General features: G+C 37.4%; 1 protein-coding gene and 2 pseudogenes across 1 annotated transcript; 2 read left to right on the plus strand and 1 right to left on the minus strand.

Moving 5' to 3' along the window:
* Nucleotides 1-24,055, plus strand: part of LOC118841651 — a 1,013,973-nt pseudogene that overhangs the window by 116,849 nt on the left and 873,069 nt on the right.
* Nucleotides 1,767-5,098, minus strand: LOC118841666 (olfactory receptor 1361-like). The gene is made up of 2 exons (XM_036749243.1): nucleotides 4,189-5,098; nucleotides 1,767-1,792 (listed from the first exon to the last, which is right to left on the minus strand). Exons 1-2 carry the CDS (start codon nucleotides 5,096-5,098, stop codon nucleotides 1,767-1,769), a joined length of 936 nt encoding a protein of 311 aa, XP_036605138.1.
* Nucleotides 18,701-20,521, plus strand: LOC118841656 (annotated as a pseudogene).

Raw genomic sequence — 24,055 nt, forward strand, 5'->3', positions numbered from 1 at the left:
AAACTACCCTCCATGGTCACAGAATCGTAGGTTTAGATCAGAAGTGAACCTTAAGGATCATCTAGTCTATAATACCACAAATATACAAATATGTGAGGACTCCTTGCACTTTGGCCATTTAAGAAGGAAATGGTTCAAAATAACTGGTTGAATGGTTTTTAAATATAAAAACTAATATTGTTAAACTTGAGAATGCTTTTAAAAAACATAACCAAACATTGACTGAATGCCCTCAGAATGTATTGTGCTATGGGAATATAGAATTTTAAGACATGGTCCCTTTGCTCAGGAACTTTGAAGTACACTTAGGAATAAATACAATGTCCCAAAAGTCAGTATGGTTTTAATCTTTAATAGTTCTCAAACTGCACTAAGACTTTTAGGCTACATTATCATGTATTCTCCAAATGTTTGCTGATTCGAATTGAATTTGGAAAGTGAGATGTGCACAACAAAAGATAAGTAGACAGGTATAAAAAAAAGTGGTATAGACAGCAGGGGGAGTATAAGTTCCAAGGCAAGAAGAGATATTGAACTGGGAATGGTCAGGAAAGGCTTCACGGAGGAGGTGGATCTGTGTTGGGATCTAGGGGATGTGTAGAGTTTAAAGAGTAGCAGGAAAAACACGAAGATATGTGAAGAGGCTATAATATGTGATTTTTGGGGGGAGTGCATCGTGAATAATTTCATTAAAATCCCATTTTAATATCTAGTGATAGTATGGAGAAGACCCTGGATTTTTGAAGCTTATGATAGCATAGAGCAAGCTTTGCCTGGTTCTATTATACCGGTACGTCTTCAAGTAGAGACCTAGGAATAGAATGTAAATCTATTCCTTGAGGACCAGCCTAGCCACGTCTATAGAGGGTTTAGCAATGGAGGAATATAAAACCCAGAAAGAGAAGTGATATTCACATAGGAAATTTATGGTCCTTGAATTGGACTATCAAGATTTTTAATTTGGAGGCTGAGACTATAATAGTAATATTAACAATGATTATAGCTAGCATTTATAAGGCACTTTAAGGTTGGCAAAGCACTTTGCATATGTTATTTGATCCTATAGTCAGGTGTTAAGTGACTTCAGCAACAGAATTAAGCCCAGTGTCTATCACAGAGCCTCATGCATTGTAGGTGCATAATAAATGTTTATTGAAACTGAGATGCAGGCACAGATAGTTAGTGGTATACAAAGTCAGCAGCAAGTAATAGGATTCCAAATGCAAGAATGAATTATGATTCCAGGCCTTGGGAGCATCTGGGGAGCAAGGCAAGATTCAAGTTCCGGAACAACAGTGGAATGAGAATGAAAGAATGGTAGGGACTCAGGCTTGGACAGCCGTATGGAAACCCAATTACTAGAGCTAGGTGACAGAAGTTGATGACAGAGGACCACTCTATTTTGTCAGTGAAAGATTATTAAAAGGATAGGAGAATCTCTTGAAGTTGATTGGATGATGATAAACGATTAAAGATAGAGGGCAAAACTACTCAGTTCCTATTTTGCTCCTTTTTTCTTTACCAAGAAAAATGATCTCAAGACTTGGAAAGATAAAGCATATTGAATTGGGAATAAAAATGCAAGCTAGATAAAGACATGCTAAGGATACATATAGGAGCCCTCAATGAGTTCAAGTCACCAGTCTTGAATAACTACTTTGTAATATACTGAAATAATTAGTGAGTATAATTTCTGACTCTGTCAGTGATCTTTGACAAATAGAAGAGAATGAGAAAGGTCTGAAGAACCGCATGTGTTCCAATTTTCAAAGGGAGACTTCTTTAGATGATAGTCTTAGGTTAGTGCATTTGACTTTCAACAGTAGAAAAAAATGCAGGAATAGATTATTTATTAAAGGGACTTTTTGGTGAGTTATTGGAAAGGAAAGAAGGGATTATGGTGAGCTAGAATGGGTTCCTCAAAGATAACTCATGCCAAATGAATCTTGTTTATTTTGTTTTTTGATGAGGTTTTGCTAGATTTTTGAATTAGGGGAATGCCACAAGAATAGTATGGATACAGTCCAACATGCATTTGACAAAATCTCCAAGAGATCCTTGTGAAATGCATTATGTGATGGAAAGAGAACACGTGGATTTGCTATTATTCCACCTGGGTTTGAATCCTGGTTTTGCCACCTACTCGCTATGGATACAAGTAAATTCAAAGGACATTCATTAAGCACTCATTGTACATAAGACATTGTTGAAGGTGCTCAGTACATAAAGTGGAAAAACCCCCCAACCAACCATAGTTTATGCTTTCTAGGAGCTGAAACTTCATTCAGGAGATGAACTGGGCATATAGATAAGTATAAAATATGTAGTATACCGGAGTGAAAGGAGAGGTCTGGACAAATGCCTAGGTGATCATTTGAGAAGTGAAAGAACATTTTTACTGCAGGGAATAGGCAAAACTTTGAGAAGGAAGTGGCCCTGAGATGGAATTTGATTGAAGAAGACAACAATCTTTCCCAGGGGAAATGAATATATAATAGTGCCTGTAATAATCCTTGTTACCTGAAGGTCAGGTATGTTGCATTTTACTTCTTCCCATGGTTTTCTGGGGATTTAAACTCTAGCCTTCAATGATTTTCCTTTAATGATGGGGCAGGCCCTGCACCTTCACCCTCCCTGCATGCTGAGCAGAGAATAAAGCTAATGACTTACTCTGGCAGATTAAAAAAATGAAACTTGTTCCAACCACCTCTGTGGTGGTGGTGGGGTATATGATATTTTCTTCCAGAAGTTGGCACCTATATCTGAAGTGATCTGGGTTAGCTCTAATATCTTCTTACAAATAGGGAATACATGTGTAAGGAAATGAATGCACAGAGGGCTGGATGAAACTAGAGAAGAGAGAGTTATTCAGTATGGCATGTAAAAGGAATGCAGAGGAATGGAAAGAAACAAGGCTAGGAAGATGGGTTGGAAGCAGATTCTGGAGAGCTTCAAATGGTAGGTAAATAACTTGTATTTTACTTGCCATGTAGGTAAAGCTTATCCACTTAAGTTCTTTTTTTTATTAAGGGAGTGATGTGGTTATTAAAGTTATTGTAAAATTTTATACTTAGGACTTCATTTAAAATCTAATATTTGAGTTTCTAAAATACATTGCATAGATACACAGTGGGGGAGAAGACAACACTTTATGTGTAAGAGGTCATCAGAATTCTAGGAAATTCAATGTGGATTATCAATACCCCTCATAGGACCCCACAACATTAATGGGATTGAGGCTCCATTAAGATAAGACAAGATTTTATGGACCAAATTGAGAAACATGTTTGGGGCAAAGCATAGTAACCAGAATAAGGGAATTTATTCTACTTTGTCCTGATTAGATTACATTAGGATTATTGAGTTTTGAGTGCTATACTTCTGGAAGATTAATGATAATCTAGACCAAGTCATTATGAGGGTGACTACTATGCCAAAATAAGTGGAAACCATGTCAAAAGGGAATAAGTCAAAGTAGGTAGGAATGCTTAGCCTGAAGTAGAAAAAAACACTGGGGTTGGGTGATAGAAAAACAACATAATAGATGTCTTGGAGTCATTGAAGTTTAGTCAAACAGCAGAGGGAGGAAAGTTTATTTTGCTTCATTCCAGAGGATGGAACTAGAAGCATTGGGTGAGAGTTACAAGGAAGCAAATTTTGTCTCAATATGAGGAGAAACTTCTCAGCAATTGGAGTTATCAAAAAGTGGAATGTTTTGATTTGGGAGGTAATGAGTTTCTTATGCTTTGTAAATCTTTACCTTAAGTTGGCATGCCTGCTTGCTGGGGATGTGGTGGAGAGGATTCCTGGGCAGATATGCATTGAATTAGAGGACATCTGAAGTCCCTTGACCTTTGAGAATCCATGATTCTATCAGAACAAGGCAATAGCCATCTTGCCAGGTGCACATTGTATAGGCTCAGAGCATTGATCAGAATCAAACCTGACTTGAAGTTGAGCTGACACTCTATAGATTCCAGGATCTTTATATTTTACTTGCATAGATGCTAAATTGGGGTGAGGTGGTCAAAGTCTGCCAATTAAGATTGATTAACCTCGGCTATAGGGTTGAAAGAAGGCAGGAGGTAAAGGAGCTTGAGTAATTATTATAGGTTCAACTACATATCCGCTAAGGTCTCTTTTTGATTTAAAAATCTGCGATTCTAGAATCTTTTAGAAGCTCTCTTTTTATTTTTCTCAGGGCTGCCTCTATGTCTCTGTTTCTTAGACTGTAGATGAAAGGGTTGAGCATTGGAGTTCCCATAGTGAAAATAACTGTGGCAGCCATGTCCTGAGTGGAGTAAGAGGATGATGGGCGCAAATAGACTCCCATGATAGCCCCGTAAAAGAGAGAGACTACAGTGAGATGAGAGCCACATGTGGATAGGGCTTTCTTTATCCCCTGAGTAGATGGAATCTTTACTACCTTGGAGAAGATATAGGCATAGGAGATAGTGATACACATGAATGGAGTCATGAACACCATCCCACCCACAGTGAACACCATCAAGTCATTGAGGTAAGTGTCAGAACAGGAGAGCTTCAGGATGGGGTATGGGTCACAGAAGAAGTGGGGAATGGTGTTGTCAGCACAGAAGGATAATTGGACCATTAGTAGGGTATGTAAGAGGGCATGCAGGTGAGTGATGACCCATGATACCATCACCAAAATGATGCAGAATCTAGGGCACATGATAGTGGTATAGTGGAGTGGGTGGCAGATGGCCACATAGCGGTCATATGCCATAACTCCCAGAAGGAACCCATCCATGTTTATGAAAGTGATAAAGAAATATATCTGTGCCATACACTCTGCATAAGAGATAGATTTACTTTTCAATACATGGTTCACCAGTGTCTTGGGTATTGTGACTGATGAAAAGCAAATGTCAACAAAGGAGAGATTGGCCAGGAAGAAGTACATGGGGGTGTGAAGGTGAGCATCTAAGCCAATGGCTAGCAAGATGAGCAGGTTCCCAACCATAGTGACAAGGTATACACACAGGAACAACCAGAAGACAATTTGTTGCTGTTCTGGTAGCTCAGAGAAACCCAGGAGGAAGAATCCAGAAATATTGGTTCGATTTTCTCTGTTCATATCTACTGGAGATAAAATGTAGTTTAATAAATAATTCAGAGGAATATCTCACATCAATTCAAAGACTATGAACACAAATTTGCAATATATTTATTTAGATGAGATTCAGATATAGATATTAATTTTTCACTGCTATAATTTCAAAAATAATGTCTTCAATAAGATAGTGAAACATAGCAACATGAATCAGTAAGATCATCTTATGAAGCAAATATTAAATGAAAAAATAGTCATAATTAATACAATATTTGTCGTTGCATGGAAACAATCATAGGTTGTTACAAAATCACAGATTCTCAAAGCTGAAAGTGATGTCAAGTGCCATTTAATCCAATCTATTCCTCAGTAAGAATTTCTTTCAAACTGTACCTGACAAGGGGTCATCTAATATCTTCTGCAGATAGCTCATTCTCCTTTAGTACAGGACTTATTCTTAGTTACTTTTTTCTTATATTGAGCATGAACTTTCCCCTTTGTAACTTCTATTCAATATTCCTCTTTCTGCTTTTTGGTTCAAGCAGTACAAGTTCAATTAATTTTCTTTTAAACATTTTCTAAATTTCTTTTTGTGTTTAAAAATGTTTTACTGGTACCTTTTTTCCCTTTTAGTCTTTTCTGGCCCTAATAATTCCTCTTCTATGTGAAAGCCCTTCATACACTTGGAGTCAACTATAATCTCTGAAAATCATCTCTTTTTCTGGCTAAGCATCTCTATTTCCTTTAGTCGATCTTTACAAGATATGAACTTATGGCTCTTCTCCTTCCTGCTTGTCCTCCCCCATACACTAGAAACAGAAAACAAGTTGTGTGAAATCCTCCCAAGCTGGAAAGACTAAGTACAGGGCTGTTAATGGACTGAATATCTCTTGTTCAAGGATCAGCTTGCCTAAATTAGGGTGGCAACTAGGTGGCAGAGTGACTTCCTGAGTTTGAATCCTGCCTCTGATATTTGCTAGTTGTATATGCAAGTCACTTCTCTTAGCATAATGTTAGCACTTACATAAATATCAAGTGAGATAACATCTGAAGTGCTTTGTGGATTTTGAAGCCATATATAAATGCTAGTTATTATTAGCAGCAGGTTGGTTGCAGATTGATGGATTTTTCAGTGACGGAACTTTAGACTAACTACTAGTTAAAAGGAGTTATGATTTGTATTGGTGGATCGAGTTCCCACACTTACAGATCACTGAAATGTTAAATCTGAAGTAGTTAACCTCCAGTAAGTACTTGGGTATAGTTTGATACCTTTCCACCTAACCTTTAACTGTTATTTATCATTATTTAATCTTTCCCTGTCCTCATCTCCAGACTTGGATTCAAATGATCCTTCCTGACTCAGCTGGATCTAAGACTTCAAGCTTGCTTGGAATCAAAAACCTTTCTCAGTGTTTGGTTCTCCACTCTCTAATTGCTCAACATAAAATAGTCATTGAAATTTCTTGGGAATATTATTTCTGTAACTACCTTCTTTCACAGTTAGCTTTTGCAAAATTGCTGCCTGTAGGACTGAGCTACGCAATGATTTTTCCATCCTTATTATTAGAGCAATAGTGATCAAAGTAAAGAACTATAAAATTGGAAGGGACCTTAAAAGTTGAAAGTTGTGTTCCATTGTGTGGAATAGATGGTGCTGCAGGAATTCAGATCCGGGAGAGATTAACACGGGCTGAGCTGCTCAGGGAGGGCTTTACGGAGGAGGTGGGTCTTGAGCTGGGAAAAACATATGGGGTGTTACCTCCGCTTCCATGAAACTTTCCATGAACTTCCAAGATGAAGTGGTCCCTCCTTTCTCAATATTGCCTTAATACGTTGTCTGGACTCTTCCTTTTCCTTTAGCTCACTCTTCCCTGAAGCCACTTCACTTTCCCTTTTATTATACCTATTTGTGCACATACTATATCACCACCATTAAACTATTATCTCCTTCAGAGTAGATAATATGCTATTTGTCATCTTTTTAATAATAAGTATTGATCAGAAATAGTATACAATTTATATGTATACACACATATGTGTGTATATATATGTATACATATATATATCTAGAGAGAGAGAGAAAGAGAGAGAGGGAGAGAGAGAGAGAGAGAAAGAGAGAGAGAGAGAGAGAGAGAGAGAGAGAGAGAGAGAGAGAGAGAGAGAGAGAAAGACAAGACAAACACACGCACACCGAGAATAAATGAATGAATAGGATATGAATAGAAATCCGATAGATAGAAGGGAAAGGAGACATCACTCCAGGAAGTAAAATACCAAAATTTCAAGATTTAGAACTGGGAGGGACTTTAGAAATATTCCAAATATTCATATTTTACAGATGAAGAAATTGGAATCTTAGAGAGGTCAAGTGACTTTTTATACTGGGATTTAAATATAGGTCCACTGATTCCACACCCTTGTTCTTGCATTGTACCACACAGAGCTGGAAATGAACTTGAAATAGAGTGGGAAATTGAAGACAGCCATCTGCTAAAAACAAAGCAAAACAGGTTTGGTGCTTAAATACTAAGTTTTGTGTTTGCATGGAAGGATGAGGATTTGGGGCTAGGTAGGGCAGAAATGATAATGAAATGCTACTAACACTGAACTTGGGTTAGTTTGTAGGGTTAGTTTGTGTGGTTATGAATGTCTGTAGATATATAATATGGTATGTGTGTATAAAAATATATGTATGTGTGAAAAGATTTTGCATTTCTCTGAACGCATCTCCTCAAGCTTGTATGTTTGTGTATATGTGAGTGTATCTAAGGGAGAATGATTTTAGGAAACACACTGATCTGCTTGAAAACATCCAGAGGAGGATGTCTATGATAGTGATGGTACTGGGGACCATGCCATATTAGAAAGAGGTGAAGGAATTGGAAATGTGAATTCTGGAGGACAATAAGCTTTGGAGTAGGGTTGTGATAGCACTCTTCAAATGTTTGGAGGGATGTCATATAGAAGGAAGATTAGGCTTTTTCTGCTAGACCTTGGAGAACAGAAGTAGGAAGAAAGGACAGGAGTTGAAAAGAGGAAAATTTGTTGCCTAAAATGTAAGCCTACTATGGAAAGTAGTATTATCTGCTTTGGGAGGCAGTCAGTTCTCCTTGAATGATGGTACTGGGTCATCATTTTTCAAAGATGATGTAGAAGACATTCTTATTTGGGTATGGGTTGGACTACTTAAAATCTGAGATCCCATCAAACTCTGAGGATCTGTGATTGTGTGTCTTTCCTATTGTTTGCTCCCTCAGCTCTTACCTGTATGGTTTCTGGTGAATTTAGATGCAGTCCATTCCTGTTCTCTCCACTTCTCTCTTTGAGATGATTCACAATGAGTAGCTTGTGGGGGATTCAGGAGACTTTCTTCCCTGGAGGAAAAGAGGCATAGTTAAAGTGGTAAGGCCTTGACTGAAGCTTTTGGGGAGTGGAGAGAAAGGACCTTGGTCCTAGATTTTTCAAGCTGCAGTGTCTGCGTGTGGCTTGGGTTGGGAATATTTAACATGTTCAGGGATCTCTGGGGTCTGATTCCCATGACATCTTATTAGAGACAGTCATAGAGTAAATGTCTCCAACTTAATTTTCCTAAATTTATTTCTATTCTCCATCCTTTGTGGGAGATCGAAAAATTGATGAAGAAAAGCAGATATTACTTAGAGTTCTAATTTCATCACTAACTTGTGGCATCATTTTAGGCAGGTTTTTTCCATTTTCCAAGATGGTACATCTATACAACATAGGAATTGTGCTGGATGATCTCTGATGGGAGCCTAGCTCTGCCATTCCACTATTCTCCATGTCTTCATTAATCATCCTTTTTTTGCATTAAAAATTAATGCAACAAGGATAAGAAGGGAAAGCAGTCAAAAGGGAAACAGATCTTTGAATCACAGATCTCTGATAATTTTCTATTATAAGCTAATGTACACATGGAAGTATAAACAATTTCCCAATGGACATTTTTTATTCTTTGTTATAATGGATAGTTTTTTGGGTAGAGACAGGGAAGGCCATAGTGGGAAATTAAGGCAATTTTATGAAAGATATATTAATACTGATCTGAAAAGTCAGAAAATTCTTTTATTCTATATTTTAATCTGAATTGTATAGGAGACAAGAAAAGTAGAAGATGCAGTTTTTTTTCAGTGAGCCCATAGTCTAGTTAATGGAGGCCAGACTAGTACATAAAAATAAAAAAAATGCAAAGTAATATAAGATCAAGGAATGACTTGTGTTTAGAGAGCAAGAGGATAGCAGAATGGTTCACAAAGCAGAAACAAAGATTCACACAGAGTTAAAAGAAATGGGGGCTGGAACTGGAACATAATTTAGTATGCTTTAGGTGAACTAAATAAATTATAACAATAGAAATAGACAAGATTAAACAAGATAGACAAGTTAAATTACATTATGCTTAAAGGCACCATAGACAACAAAGTAATAATAATAGAGATCCTGAATGACGTATTTATTTAGTGTGTTCCGACCCAACTCTTGCAGCGCCAGGCAGGCTACATCTCTCCTTAGGTTTCTAGGGTGCTTTGAGGGGCCGGGAATGACTTTTTTCTCTAACACTATCACCTGGACCTCCCACTAAGTATGTTCTCCACATTTGTTATGGGAACAGTGACTAGCACTCCAGTTCAGTTTAACCACTTAACGTTAATTGTTTTTTCCTCTTTCACTTTATAGTATTTTATTTTTCCAATTACATGTAAAGTTAGTTTTCAACATTCTTTTTTTTATAAATTTATTTTTTATTTTTAGTTTACAACACTCAGTTCCAGAAGTTTATGGGTTCCAAATTTCCCCTCCCTCCCTCTCCTCCCTTTACCCCCCAAGCCAGCATGTAATCCAATGTCAGTTCTACATATACCTTCACATTGAACTTATTTATGTAGTAGTACAGTTGTAAAGAAGAATTATAACCAATGGAGTGAATCATGAGAAAGGAGAAATGAAACCAAAAAAAGAAGGGAAAAAAAGAGAGCAAAAATTTGCCTCAATCTGCATTTAGACTCCATAATTCTTTCTCTGCATGTGCATAGCTTTTTCCACCATGAGTCTTTCGTGCTGTCTTTGAACCTTACATTGATGAGAGTAGTCAAGTCTATCAAAGTTAGTCCAGTGTATCTGTAATCATGTATGATGATCTCCTGGTTCTGCTCCCCTCACTCAGCATCAGTTCATATAAGTCATTCCAGGTCATAATGAAATCTGTCTGCTCCTCATTTCTTATAGCACAATAATATTCCATTGCGTTCATATACCACAATTTATGTAGTTATTCCCCAAATGATGGGTATCCCCTTAATGTCTAATTCTTTGCCTCCACAAAAAGAGCTGCTATAAATGTTTTTGTACATATGGGTACCTTTCCCACTTGTATGATATCTTTTGGGATATAGCCCTAGAAGTTGTATTGCTGGGTCAAAGTATATGCATATTTTTATAGCCCTTTGGGCATAGTTCCAAATTGCTCTCCAGAATGGCTGGATCAGTTCACAACTCCACTAACAATGTAACAATGTTCCAATTTTCCCACATCCTCTCAAGCATTTATCATTTTCTTGTTTTGTCATGTTAACCAATCAGATAGGAGAGAGGTGGTACCTAAGAGTTGTTTATTCTTTGCTATAAGGGATAGTTTTCCGGGTGGTGATAGGGAGGGCCATAGTGGGAAATGAAGGCAATTTTGTGAAAGATATATTAATACTGATATCAAAATTTAGAAAAAAACTTTTTATTCTGTGTTCTACTCTAAATTGTATAGAAGACAAGAAAAGGATAAGGTACAGTTCTTTTTCTCAGTGAGTTCACAGTCTAGTTAATGGAGGTAAGACTAGTACATGAAAATAAGAGAAAAAATGCAAAGTAACATAATATCAAGGAATCACTTTTGTTTAGAGAGGAAGAGGATAGCACAATAGTTTACAAAGAGGAAACATAAAGATTCACACAGAGTTAAAAGAAGTGGGGACTGGTACTGGAACATAATTTAGTATGCTTTAGGTAAACTAAATAAATTATAACAATAGAAATAGACAAGATTAAAAGAGATAGACAAGTTAAATCACATTATGCTTAAAGGCACCATAGAGAACAAACTTATTATTATTTAGTGTGTTCCAACCCAACTCTTGCAGGGCCAGGCAGGCTACATCTCTCCTTAGGTTTCTAGGGCAACTTGAGGGTCTGGGAATAGTTTTTTTCTCTAACACTATCACTTAGACCTCCCACTAGGTATGCTCTCCCTCTTTGTTATGGGCACAGTGACTAGCATGCCAGTTCTGCTTAACCACCTAATATAAATTGTTTTTTTTTTTAGAGATTTACTTCAAAGATACAGAGAAGTAAATGTTTTCGCCAATACCTTGGGGCATATGCTCTCCTATATCACCTTGGTATTTGTGTGTGTGTGTGTGTGTGTGTGTGTGTGTGTGTGTGTATTAGGCTCAGAAATTAGCTCAATTCCCACATAATATTGGTCCCGCCAGGTTTATGCCAAGATACTGCATGTCTACATCTCAGTTACTTCAAGGTTGAAGTTCCGAAGTACAGTCCAAAGGTTGCTCCTTGGTTTTTAGGGTATTGATGCTGTACTGGTGATAAACCATGAATTCTAAGGGAAATGGATAGTTTTCTTCCATTATTTCTTTATTTTATTTTTAACAGTATTTTATTTTTTCCCCCAATAGTATGTAAAGACAATTTTTAGTATTCCTTTTTACAAGATTTTGAGTTCCAAATTTTTCTCCCTACCTCCCTCTCCTCCCCTCTTCTCAAAATGGTAAGCAATTTGATATAGCTTATATATGTTTCCATATTAGTCACAGTTGTGAAACAAGAAACAGAGCAAAAAGAAAAAAAACATGAAAAAAATAAAGTGAAAACGTATACTTTGATCTGCATTCAGAGTCCGTCAGTTCTTTATCTGGATAGCATTTTCCATCATGAGTCCTTTGTAATTGTCTTGAATCATTGTTCCTGAGAAGAACTAAGTCATTCATAGTTGATCATCACACAGTGTTGCTAATACCGTGTACAATGCCTTCCTGGTTTTTCCTGGTTCTGATTTCCTCATTTCTTCATTCTGCTCATTTCACTTTGCTTTCCAAGGCTTTCCAGATTTTTCTGAAATCTGCTCATTTCTTATTGCACAATAGTAGATCATAGAAAAAGGAAAAGAATCTATATGTGCAAAACTATTTATAGTGGCTCTTTTTGTGGTGGCAAAATATTGGAAATTGAGTGGATGCCCATCAGCAACAAGGTGTGGTATATGAATGTAATGGAATACTATACCTTAAATCTTCAAGAACACTTGAGAAGCAGGACTGATGTCAGAGATGACATCACAAGCAAAGCTTTTGTTTTAACCTTCAGAAGCAAGAGCAACCACGTTGTTGCTTTATAACCTCTGGGATCTAGTTCTAGTAGAGATATTGCTGGATCAAAGGGTATCCACAGTTTTATTGCCATTTTGGCATAGTTCCAAATTGTTCTCCAGAATGGTTGGATCAGTGCCCAACTCCACCAACAGTGAATTAGTGTCCCAGTTTTCTCAATTCCTCTCCAACATTTATCATTTTCCTTGTTTTTGTCATATTAGCCAATCTGATAGATGTGAGGTGGTACCTAAGACTTGGCTTAATCAGCATTTCTTTAATCAAAAGTGATTTAGAGCAGTTCTTCATATTAGTATAGATAGCTTTGATTTCTTCATCTGAAAACTGCCTGTTCATATCCTCTGACCATTTATCAATTGGGGAATGGCATATGTTCTTATAAATTTGACTCAGTTCTCTATATATTTGTTCAATGTGATCTTTATCAGAGACATTTGCTGTAAAGATGTAAAGATGGTTTCCCAAATTTCTGCTCTCCTTCTAATCTTGGTTGCATTGATTTTGTGTGTACAAAAGCTTTTTAATCTGATATAATAAAAATTTTCTATTTTACAGTTTATAATGCTCTCTATCATTTTGGTCATGAATTCTTCCCTTGTTCATAGATGTGACAGGTAGGCTATTCTTTGCTCTCATAATTTGCTTGTGGTATCATTCTTTATGTCTAAATCATGTACCCATTTTGACCCATCTTGGTATTGGGTGTGAGATGTTGTTCTATACTTAGTTTGTGCCCTATTGTTTTCCAGTTTTCCCAGCAGTTTTTGTCAAATAGTGAGTTCTTATTCCAGAGGCTGAGGTTTTTGGACTTATCAAACATTTGATCACTATGGTCATTTGCTGCTGTCTCTTGTATACCTAATCTATCCCACTGATCCATAACTCTATTTCTTAGCCAGTACCAGATCGTTTTTGATGATTACTGATTTATAATATAGTTTAAGATATGGTATTGCTAGGCTACCTTCCTTTGTATTTTTTTCATTAATTTCCTTAATATTGTTGACATTTGTTGTTCCAGATGAATTTTGTTGTTATATTTTCTAGCTCTATAAAATAATATTTTGGTAGTTTGATTGGTATGGCTTTGAATAAGTAAATTAGTTTAGGCAGAATTGTCATTTTTATTATATTAGCTCAGCCTACCCATGAACAATTGATTTTTCCCCCAATTGTTCAGATCTGACTTAATTTGTGTGAAAAGTGTTTTGTAATTGTCTTCATATAGTTCCTGGGCTTGTTGCTGAGGACTTGTTCTATTACCTTCGCATAGATTTTATTGCTCATACTTATGAGAAGAAGGCTGGTAGAAGACTAGGAACTTTAAAGGCTCAGAGTATTGTGTTCATTTAGAAACGTCTGAGTAAGCCTTGGAAGTTTATTAACTCTCTGAATTTGGTGTTCATCTGAAAGCCGTCTGGTCATGACATAGCTTTCAGAAAAATGTACTGGAATATATGTGTATTGCATGTTAAGTTTTGCTTTCACCTTTTAATGGTACAGAGGAACTTTTAACACGTAACTATTCATTTAGAGAGCATTTTCTGCTAAACATTTGGGACTACGTAGAAGAGTCTGATCACCTCTCCAAAGCTTGGAATTAATCTTCTGAATCTAGAATTTCTAGCCTTTGCTTGAAGGCCTCAAATAAAAGGAAATCTACTACCTCCAGAGACACCTATTGTGCTTATTGGCTTTGTTGTAATTTCCATCCATTGCTCTAAGTTTTGTTTTTTGAGGCAGACCAGAACAAATATAATTGATCTTCCACATGACCATCCTTCAAATATTTAAAGAAAGCCATTGAGAAACACTTCCAGTTCTTTCAATTGATCCTCCCATGGTGTGAGCTTGAGGTCCTTCACCATCCTAATTTCTCCTCTCTTGAGGTCTCTTGATTGTCAATGTTATTTCTAAATTCCAAACACAATATTTCCAGAGAAGAGTGTGGTGGGAGTGCGATCTCCTTCTTCCTGGATACTATATCTCTCTTATCAGGGTCTAAAATTACATTAGAATTATTCTTTCCATATTATAGTATTGACCTATATTGATCTCGAAGTCTGTAACCTTCCTTGCAGATCTTTTTCAGAGAAAGTTGCTGTAAAAATTTACCCCCATTTTTCTGTTTTGCTTCTAATTTGTCTGAATTAATTTTGTTTGTGCAAAACCTGTTTATTTTATGTTATCAAAATGATCCATTATACTTTCTGTGATCCTCTCTATCTCTTGTGCAATGAATAAACTGCTGAGAGACAGTTTCCACCTAATTAATAATCAATTCTTTAATTAGGTTAGCTAATAATTAATAAATTGATCATTAGTGATTTCTCTCAGTAATCAAAGATGCCAAGAAATACTCAAAAATGTCTTAAATCAGATGTGTACTTTCTGATAGGGAACTCCCCTGACAAGTGAAATTCAGCCCTCATTGGTGGACATTTAATAAGGAGGTGGGCTAAAAGTCTTTAGCTCCTCTCGCTGAGAACGGTGGCTTGATCATGAGATTCAGCAGCTCCCAACAATCTGGGAAGGGGAAGCCATTTCTATCTAGACCTGTCTGGTTAGTTTTCTCCTTCATGAGGTAGGTTGCCCTAAAGTCTAATGGAGGAAAGCAAGGACCAGGGTTGTTTCCCCAGATGAGGGTCTCACCCCATTACGTTCTGTTTATACTCTAAACATAAATTAGGTTTCCCAGTTGCCCAACCAAGTTAAGGAGGATGTGCCTTGGGGCTAGGAGTAGTCTCAGAACTCAGCTACATTCCTGAGAGACTGACTTTTCGAGGAATTGAGTCTTTATTGAAATAAGGGAAATTGGTGGATCACTAATTAACAATTAGTTATTAATATACCAGTATAATATTAATTTCTCTCACTTCTTTGGTCATAAAGTCTTCCATCATTCATAGATCTGTCAGATACCTTTTTCTATGTTCCCCTAATTTACTTAAGATATCACCCTTTATGTCTAAATCATTTATCCCTTTTGAACTTATCTTGGTATTTGGTATGAGTTTTTGGTCCATGCCCAGTTTCTGTCAAACTGGTTTCCAGTTTTCCAGTAATTTTTTGTCAAATGGGGAGTTCTTAGGATGGGGTAAAAGTTGATTTATCAAGGTCTCTGTTTTGGGACTTGAGGCTGATCTGGTGCAATGTCCCTTTTGTCCGGTTTTAGGATGAGGAGTTTCTGCATAACAGGATGTATGAGGGCTAGGATGTTTCTCAGAATAAGTTTCACAACAAGGTACCATGACATGTCCTATTTTGGGTTACTCGTATTGCAGATGCTAATGAGAGAATAAAAATACATGTATGAACAAAACACAATGATTCTATAAATGGAGTAGCTCTGGGTCCATATCTTCTAGGTCTGTTTCCTATGAAGGATTTTTCATCTCTTTTCTTTCTTGTCTTTCTCTCTTTCAATGCACACTGTCCAGCAATCCCACCCCCCCACTTTTTAAATTAGTTTTGATTCGTGGAATAAATCAAGCATTTCCATAACACAGTACAATAAAAAAGATAATTGCATATAAAATTGCACAACTTTCTATTCCTTTTAAATATACAACAAAATTATCACGTCAATTTCTTTTTTTCTTCCCTCCCCCCACCTTAGAGATGGCTGCCATTACACACACACACACACACACACACACACACACACACACACACACACAAAATTATTCTATACTTACTTCTGTTTATCAGTTTTTCCTCTGGATGCAGATAGTGTCTTTCTTCATATGTCACTTATAGTTAATTTGGGTATTTACAATAGGTAATTTATTTGCTCAAATTGATTCTTAAAACAATATTGCTGTTACTGTATATGATTTTTTTGTTTTGCTCATTTTGCTCTTATTCCTTGGAAATCTTTCCATGTTTTTGTAAAACCATTTACCTCATCATTTATTACAGCATAATAGTATTCCATCACAATCATGCACCACAACTTGTTCAGCCACCCCTAATTGATGGGCATCCCTGCAATTTCCACTTCTTTGCCACCATAAAGAGGGCTGGTATAAACATTTTAGAACATACAGGTTTGTTTCCTTTTCCCCTAAATATCTTCACAAATAGACCAAATAGTACTATTGCTGGGTCAATGGCTATAGCTAGTTATTAACTCTTCAGATATAAATTCTGATTACTCTCCAAAATGTTTGGATCAGTTCACCTTTCCACCAATAATTAGTTTCCCAGTTAGTGTCCCAATTTTTCCACTTCCCCTCCAACATTTGTCACTTTTCCCCCTTCAATCATTTTAGCCAATATGAGATAGGTGTCAAATATCTCAAGATTGTTTTAATTTGCATTTCCCTAATCAATAATGATTTAGAGCATTTTTTCATGTGACTAGAAATTGTCTTGACTTCTTCGTTGAAAAACTGCCTGTTCATATTCTTTGATCATTTATCATTTGGGGAATGACTCATATTCTTAGAGATTTGACAACATTTATATAGTTTGGATGTGAGAAATTTATCTGATAAACTGTCTATAAACTTCCCCTCCCCTTCCCATTTTCTGTTTTCCTTCTCACTTTGGTTACATTTGTTTTATTTGTACAACCCCTTTTTAATTTAATGCAATTTAAATTATCCTTTTTACTCCTAACTTGGCTTTCTATCTCTTGTTTATTTGTAAATTGTTCACCTATCCATAAGTCTGATAAGTAACATGTTCCATGTTCTTCTAATTTTCTTGTAAAATCTCTTCCTATCTAGGTCATATATCCATGACCTTATCTTGGTAAATGGTAATATTGGTAAATATTAATCTATGCCTAGATTCTCCCATACTACTTTCCAGTTTTCCCAGCAGTTTTTTTTTTACCAAATACTGATTTTTCTTATCTTTACAGATTTCTTATTTGAAAATTTGTCTTTGTACTTGTCACATACAAAGTTAATTTGTTTATATGCTGCTGTAAATTGTATGTCCATTCTATTGCATTGATCTGCCTTTCTATTTCTTAGCCTGTACCAGAAAGTTTTCATAATTACTTCTTTATAATATAGTTTAAGATCTGGTACTGCTAAACCTCCTTCCTTTAATTTTTTTATTATTCCCTTTGATATTCTTGACCTTTTGTTTTTCCAAATGAATTTTGTTATTATTTTTTCTAATTCAGTAAAACCTTTTTTGTGGTAATTTATTTGGTATAACATTGAATATATAAATGAATTTGGATAAAATTGTCATTTTTATTATATTGACCTTGCCTACCCATGAACAATTAATATTTCTCCAATTATTTAAATCTAATTTTATTTGTTTAAAAGGGTTTTTTTAAAAAAATTATTTTCAAATTATAGTTCCTGAGTTTGTTTTCTCAGGTGTATTCCCAGGTATTTTATACTGTCTAGAGTTCTTTTAAGTGAGGTGTTTTTTTTTACTATCTCTTCTTGCAGATCCTTGTTTGTGACACATAGGAATACTGATGATTTATGTTGATATACTTTATATCCTGTTACTTTGCTAAAACTGTTAATTGTTTCAACTAACTTTTTAGTTGAGTCTTTGGGATTTCCCAAGTATATCATATCATTTGCAAAGATAATTTTATTACTTCATTCCCTATTCTGATTCCTTCTTGCCAATTTTATGTGAGATAATTTACCCCAATTATATCTCTCACTTTCTCCTTATCACAATATATTCCTCTCTCACCCCTTAATTTTATTTTTTAGATATCATCCTTTCATATTCAACTCACCCTGTGCCCTATATCTGTATGTATGTATATTCCTTTCAACTACCCTAATATTGAGAAAGGTCTCATGAATTTCACGCATCATTTTTCCATGTAGGAATGTAAACAAAATAGTTCAACTTCAGTAAGTCCCTTATGATTTCTCTTTCCTGCTTGTTTACCTTTTCATGCTTCTCTTGATTCTTGTATTTGAAAGTCAAATTTTCTATTCAGCTCTGATCTTTTCATCGAGAATGCTTGAAAGTCCTTTATTTTATTGAAAATCCATATTTTGCCCTGGAGTATTATACTCAGTTTTGCTGGGTAGGTGATTCTGGGTTTTAATCCTAGATCCTTTGACCTCTGGGATATCATATTCCAAGCCCTTTGATCCCTTAATGTAGAAGCTGCTAGATCATCTTCTTCCTCCTTCCTCTTCAGCTCCCCTTCTCTGCTCACATTGCGGCTTCCTCATCACCAGCTCGGGATCCATGCCAAAGCCCCTTTGCCATGGAGGATTTCCCTAAGCCTGACCAACAGAAACTGCAGGCGTTGAAGGACACCGCCAACCAGCTACGCATCAACTCTATCCTAGACACCACCTTGGCTAGCTCGGGCCATTATGCTGCAGTGCATGGTGGTCCTCTTCTTTCACACCATGAAGCACAAATCCCAGGACCCCAGGGACCCCAGTAATGATTGCTTTGTGCTGTCCAAGGGTTATGTGGCTCCCATCCTCTATGCGGTCTGGGCTGCTTGCCAGAGGTTGAGCTATTGAACTTGAGGGAGATCACCTCCATTCTTGATGGCCACCCGTCCCTAAACAAGCCTTTACAGATGTGGCTCCCTGGGTCAAGGGCTTGGAAGAACCTGTGGAATGGCCTACAAGGGCAAATACTTTGAGAAAGTCAGCTACCATGTCTACTGTTTACTGGGTGATGGGGAGGTGTCTGAAGGCTCTGTGTGGGAGGCTGTGGTCTTTGCAGGATTCTACAAGTTGGACAACCTGGTTGCCATCTTTGACATTAACTGGCTGGACCACAGTGACCCTGCCCCACTGCAGCACCATGTGGAAGTGTACCAGAAGCCATTTGAATCTTTTGAGTGGGATGTCATGGTCATGGATGGACACAGTGTGGAAGAACTCTGCAAGGCCTTTGACCAGGGCAAAAATAAGCCACTGGCTATCATTGCAAAGACATATAAGGGCAGAGGAATCTCAGGTGTGGAAGATAAGGAACCTTGGCATGGGAAGCCCCTTCCCAAAAACATAGCAGAACAGGTCATCAAGGAAATATACAGCCAAATCCAAAGCAAGAAGAAGATTCTAGCTACCCTCCCCAAAGAGGATGCCCTCACAGTGAACATCACCAACATCTAGATACCTTCTCCCCCAAATTACAAACTTGGAGAAAAGCTATCCACCTGCAAAGCCTATGGCATGGCCCTGGCCAAACTGGGGAATGCCAGTGACCGTGTGATTGCCCTGGATGGGGACACCAAGAATTCTACCTTTTCAGAATTCTTTAAGTAGGAGCATCCCAATCGCTTCATCAAGTGTTTCATTGCAGAACAGAGCATGGTATGGGATGTGCCATGCAGGACAGGACTGTGCTTTTCTGCAGCACTTTTGCCACCTTCTTCAGCAGGGCCTTCGACCAGATCCGTATGGCAGCCATTTCTGAGAGCAACATCAACCTGTGTGGCTCACACTGCGGGGTGTCCATTGGTGAAGATGTTCCTTGTCAGATGGCCCTTGAAGATCTTGCCATGTTCTGGAGCATTCCCAATGGGCCTGTCTTTTACCTGAGTGATGTTGTGGCTACTGAGAAAGTGGTTGAGTTAGCTGCCAACATGAAGGGCATCTGTTTCATAAGGACCAGCCTCCCAGACAATGCAGTCATTTACAACAACAATGAAAACTTCCAGATTGGCCAGGCTAAGGTGGTCCTGAAGAGCAAGGATGACCAGGTGACTGTGACTGGAGCTATAGTGACCCTCCATGAAGCCTTGGCAGCAGCAGAGCAGCTGAAGAAATAAAAGGTCAACAACCAGGTGCTTGATCCCTTTACAATTAAGCCCCTGGATAAGAAACTAGTCCTTGACAGTGCCTGAGCAACCCATGGCCACATCCTGACTGTGGAAGACCATTACTATGAGGGTGGCATAGGAGAGGCTGTGGCTGCTGTTGTAGTGGGGGAGCCTGGCATCACCGTCACTCTCTAGGCAGTCTCTAATGTCCCAAGAAGTGGGAAGCCGGCAGAGCTGCTGAAGATGTTTGGCATCGACAGGGATGCCGTTGTTCAGGCTGTTAAGGTGGCCTTGTCTTAGGCCTTGTCTGCGATGCCTGCTGGCCATTTCAGACCAAAACAAGAAGGAGGGAAGAGAGAAAGAAACATTCCTGTACCTTTAGTTATATTATATACATATAACTTTTGTTTCTACTGAGGACCAATTAAAAATAAAAATAGTTATTAAAAATGTTAAGAAGAAGCTGCTAGATCTTGTGTTATCCTCATCGTGTTTCCACAATACTCAAATTGTTTCTTTCTGGCTGCTTGCAATATTTTCTCCTTGACCTGAGAACTCTGGAATTTGGCTACAACATTCCTAGGAGTTTTCTTTTTAGGATCTTTTTCAAGAGGCGATTGATGGACTCTTTCAATTTCTATTTTACCCTCTGGCTCTAGAATATCAAGGCAGTTTTCCTTGACAATTTCTTGAAAGATGATATCTAGGCTCTTTTTTTGATCATGGCTTTCAGGTAGTCCAATAATTTTTAAATTATCTCTCCTGGATCTATTTTCTAGGTAAGTGGTTTTTCCAATGAGATATTTCACATTGTCTTCCACTTTTTCATTCCTTTGGTTCTGTTTTATAATATCTGGATTTCTCATAAAGTCACTAGCTTCCACTTGCTCCAATCTAATTTTTAAGGTAATATTTTCTTCAGTGGTCTTTTGGACCGCCTTTTCCATTTGGGTAGTTCTGCCTTTCAAGGCATTCTTCTCCTCATGGGCTTTTTGGAGCTCCTTTGCCATTTGAGTTAGTCTATTTTTTAAGGTGTTGTTTTCTTCAGTATTTTTTGGGTCTCCTTTAGCAAGTCATTGACTTGTTTTTCATGATTTTCTTGCATCACTCTCATTTCTCTTCCCAGTTTTCCCTCTATTTCCCTTACTTGCTTTTCCAAATCCTCTTTGAGCTCTTCCACGGCCTGAGACCAATTTATATTTTTCTTGGAGACTTTTGATATAGGCTCTTTGATTTTGTTGATTTCTTCTGGCTGTATATTTTGATCTTCTTTGTCACCAAAGAAAGATTCTATAGTCTGGGTCCTTTTATGCCACTAGTTCATTTCCCCAGCCAATTACTTGGCTTTTGAGTTTTTTGTCAGAGTATGACTGCTTTCAGAGTGGAGAGTACTTTGTCCCAAGTTTCAGGGGTTTTGCACTGCTGTTTTTAGAGCTACTTCTATTCTGAGGTGGTATGATGCTCCTCTCCTGGCCTGTGCTCTGGTCTGTGAGTGCAGGCACTCCTTTCTGCAGTGTAACCAGGAGTACTCCCTCTCCTCAGCCACCACAAGCTCTGCCATACCAGCACTCCTCCCCCAAGAACTGCCAACCAGGACCTTGACCCATTTCCAAGCAGGGCAAAGCATGAGAATCTTGCCTCAGTGACAGCAAAGCAATCTCTACACTCCTGCTCTGATCAGCTGCTTGATTCCTCCCATGTGGACCAGGGGCTGTGGAAGCAGTTGCCACCTCCACTGCCCCTGCTGTTGCTGTTGCTGTTGTTGCTGCTGCCACCACCACCACTGCCACTGTAGCCACTTCTGTTACCCCAGGGCTGTGGCCAGACTGTGCATTTCCCTCACGCAGATCCAGCAGTTTTCCCACTGACCTGCTCTGTTGTCTTTGGCATCTGGGGATTGAGAAGTCTGGTAACTGCCAAAGCTCAGTGATTCAGGTTCTTGAGGACTGCTCCACCAGTGTATTCTGGCCTGGTCTGTCCTGGAGTAGCCCATGTTGGGCTGTGCTCTGCTTCCCAGCACAGTGAGATAGACCCTTCCCAGAGACTATCTGGAGACTTGTTTCCTTCTGTTATTTCATGGATTCTGTAGCTCTAGAATTTGTTTAGAATCATTTTTTTTTACAGGTGTTTGGAGGGATTTGGGGGACAGCTTAAGAGAGTTCCTGTTTTCAAGCCACCATCTTGGCTCTACTTTGTCGTGATTCCTTCTATTTCTTTTTCTTCTATTATTGCTATTATAGATCAAATTACACTGTCAACAGTAGGTATCTTTGTTTCACACCTGATCTTACTGGGAAGGCTTCTAGTTTGTCCCCATCACAAATAACACTTGCTGGTGGTTTTAGATGAGTGCTTTTTATCAATTTAAGGAAAAATCCATTTACATCAATACTTTCAAGTGTGTTTTTAAATAAAAATGAGCATTGAACTTTATCAAAAGATTTTTCTGCATCTAATGATATAATCATATGATTTTTAAACTTTTATTATTGATGTAATCAATTGTGTTAACAGTTTTCCTTATGCTAAACCATCCCTGAATTCCTGGTATAAGTCCTGGTTGATCATATGTATAGTCTTTGTAATATATTGTTGTAATCGTTTAGGTAGTATTTTATTTAGGTTTTTTGCATCCAAATTCATTAATGGAATTGGTCTATAATTTTCTTTTTCTGTTTTTGCTCTTCCTGGTTTAGGTATCTGTATCATATTTGTTTTATAAAAGGAGCTTGGTAAAATTCCTACTTTACCTATTATTCCAAATACTTCATTTAATATTGTAACTAGTTGATCTTTAAATGGTTGATAGAATTCAGTTACAAATAAATTCTTAAAGAGAATCTACTAGCTTGTGTCTTTGGAGATTCAGGTGATGCATTCTCCCCCTAAATTTTCATGTCTCTCTTTTCCAGATGTTGCAGTCTTTCTTCCCTGCTTAGCCAGGCTCTGGACAGTCTTTGAGTCAGCAACATGAGCCATTATACATTCTACCTGTGATATTAATCTATAAAAATATCATTATTTTTCCAATTCTTCTGAACTTTTTGTTGTGTTAAAAGCATTCAGAGAGCCTTTCCTTATCTTGTAATTGCTGCTGTTCTTTCCACTCTCACATTGTCGAATCTACAAAAACCAAAGGGCATAATAAAAATTTGAAATAATAATAATATAATTAGCATTTTTATAGTGCCTCAATGTTTCCAAAGCACTTTACCCATATTATCTCATTTAATCCTTACAACCCTGAGAATTAAGTCCTATTATTATTCCTATTTTTTACATGAGGAAACTACCAAAGACAAGAGTTTGTGACTTGTCTAGGGTCCTACACCTAGTAACTGTCTAAGGCAGTATGTGAACTCAAGTTTTCCCTACTTCAGGTTCAACACTACAGCCCCTACTTCATCTAACTGCCTTTAAAAGAACAATAATCATCACAATAATTGTAACCCAAGGCCAAGCACACCATGGTTTAGGTTTATACAGATAATTCAATTTTGTATAGGAGATGGCCCTTCAAATTAGTATCTCTTTCACTGATACTTCCTTTACTTAGAGTGGACTGAATAATCTCAGAGCTCACAAATAATTCAAATATACCATAAAGCCAGGTCTCACAGATGGAAATAAAAGTGTCTTCAGTTCCTATTAAGCCCTTAACATTACAATACATACATAGGCTATCAAATAGTCTTCATTACATCCCACAGAAAATGTAGAAAATGTTTTTGAAGGCAAGCACACTATTTTACTTCTGTCTTGGAATTCTTAGTACTTGGTTTATGGTAGATGCTCACTGATTTCTTCTTTGAATTGAACTTTATTGGAATCACT

The sequence above is a fragment of the Trichosurus vulpecula genome, chromosome 3 (assembly GCF_011100635.1).
Source record: "Trichosurus vulpecula isolate mTriVul1 chromosome 3, mTriVul1.pri, whole genome shotgun sequence".
Lineage (NCBI taxonomy): Eukaryota > Metazoa > Chordata > Mammalia > Diprotodontia > Phalangeridae > Trichosurus > Trichosurus vulpecula.

Coding starts and splice junctions, on each gene's coding strand:
- LOC118841666 (XM_036749243.1), bottom strand. CDS start 5,098: ATGAACAGAGAAAATCGAACCAATATTTCTGGATTCTTCCTCCTGGGT. Junction 1,793..4,188: donor GGCAGCCCTGAGAAAAATAA/AAAGAGAGCTTC, acceptor CTAACCTAAGAC/TATCATCTAAAGAAGTCTCC.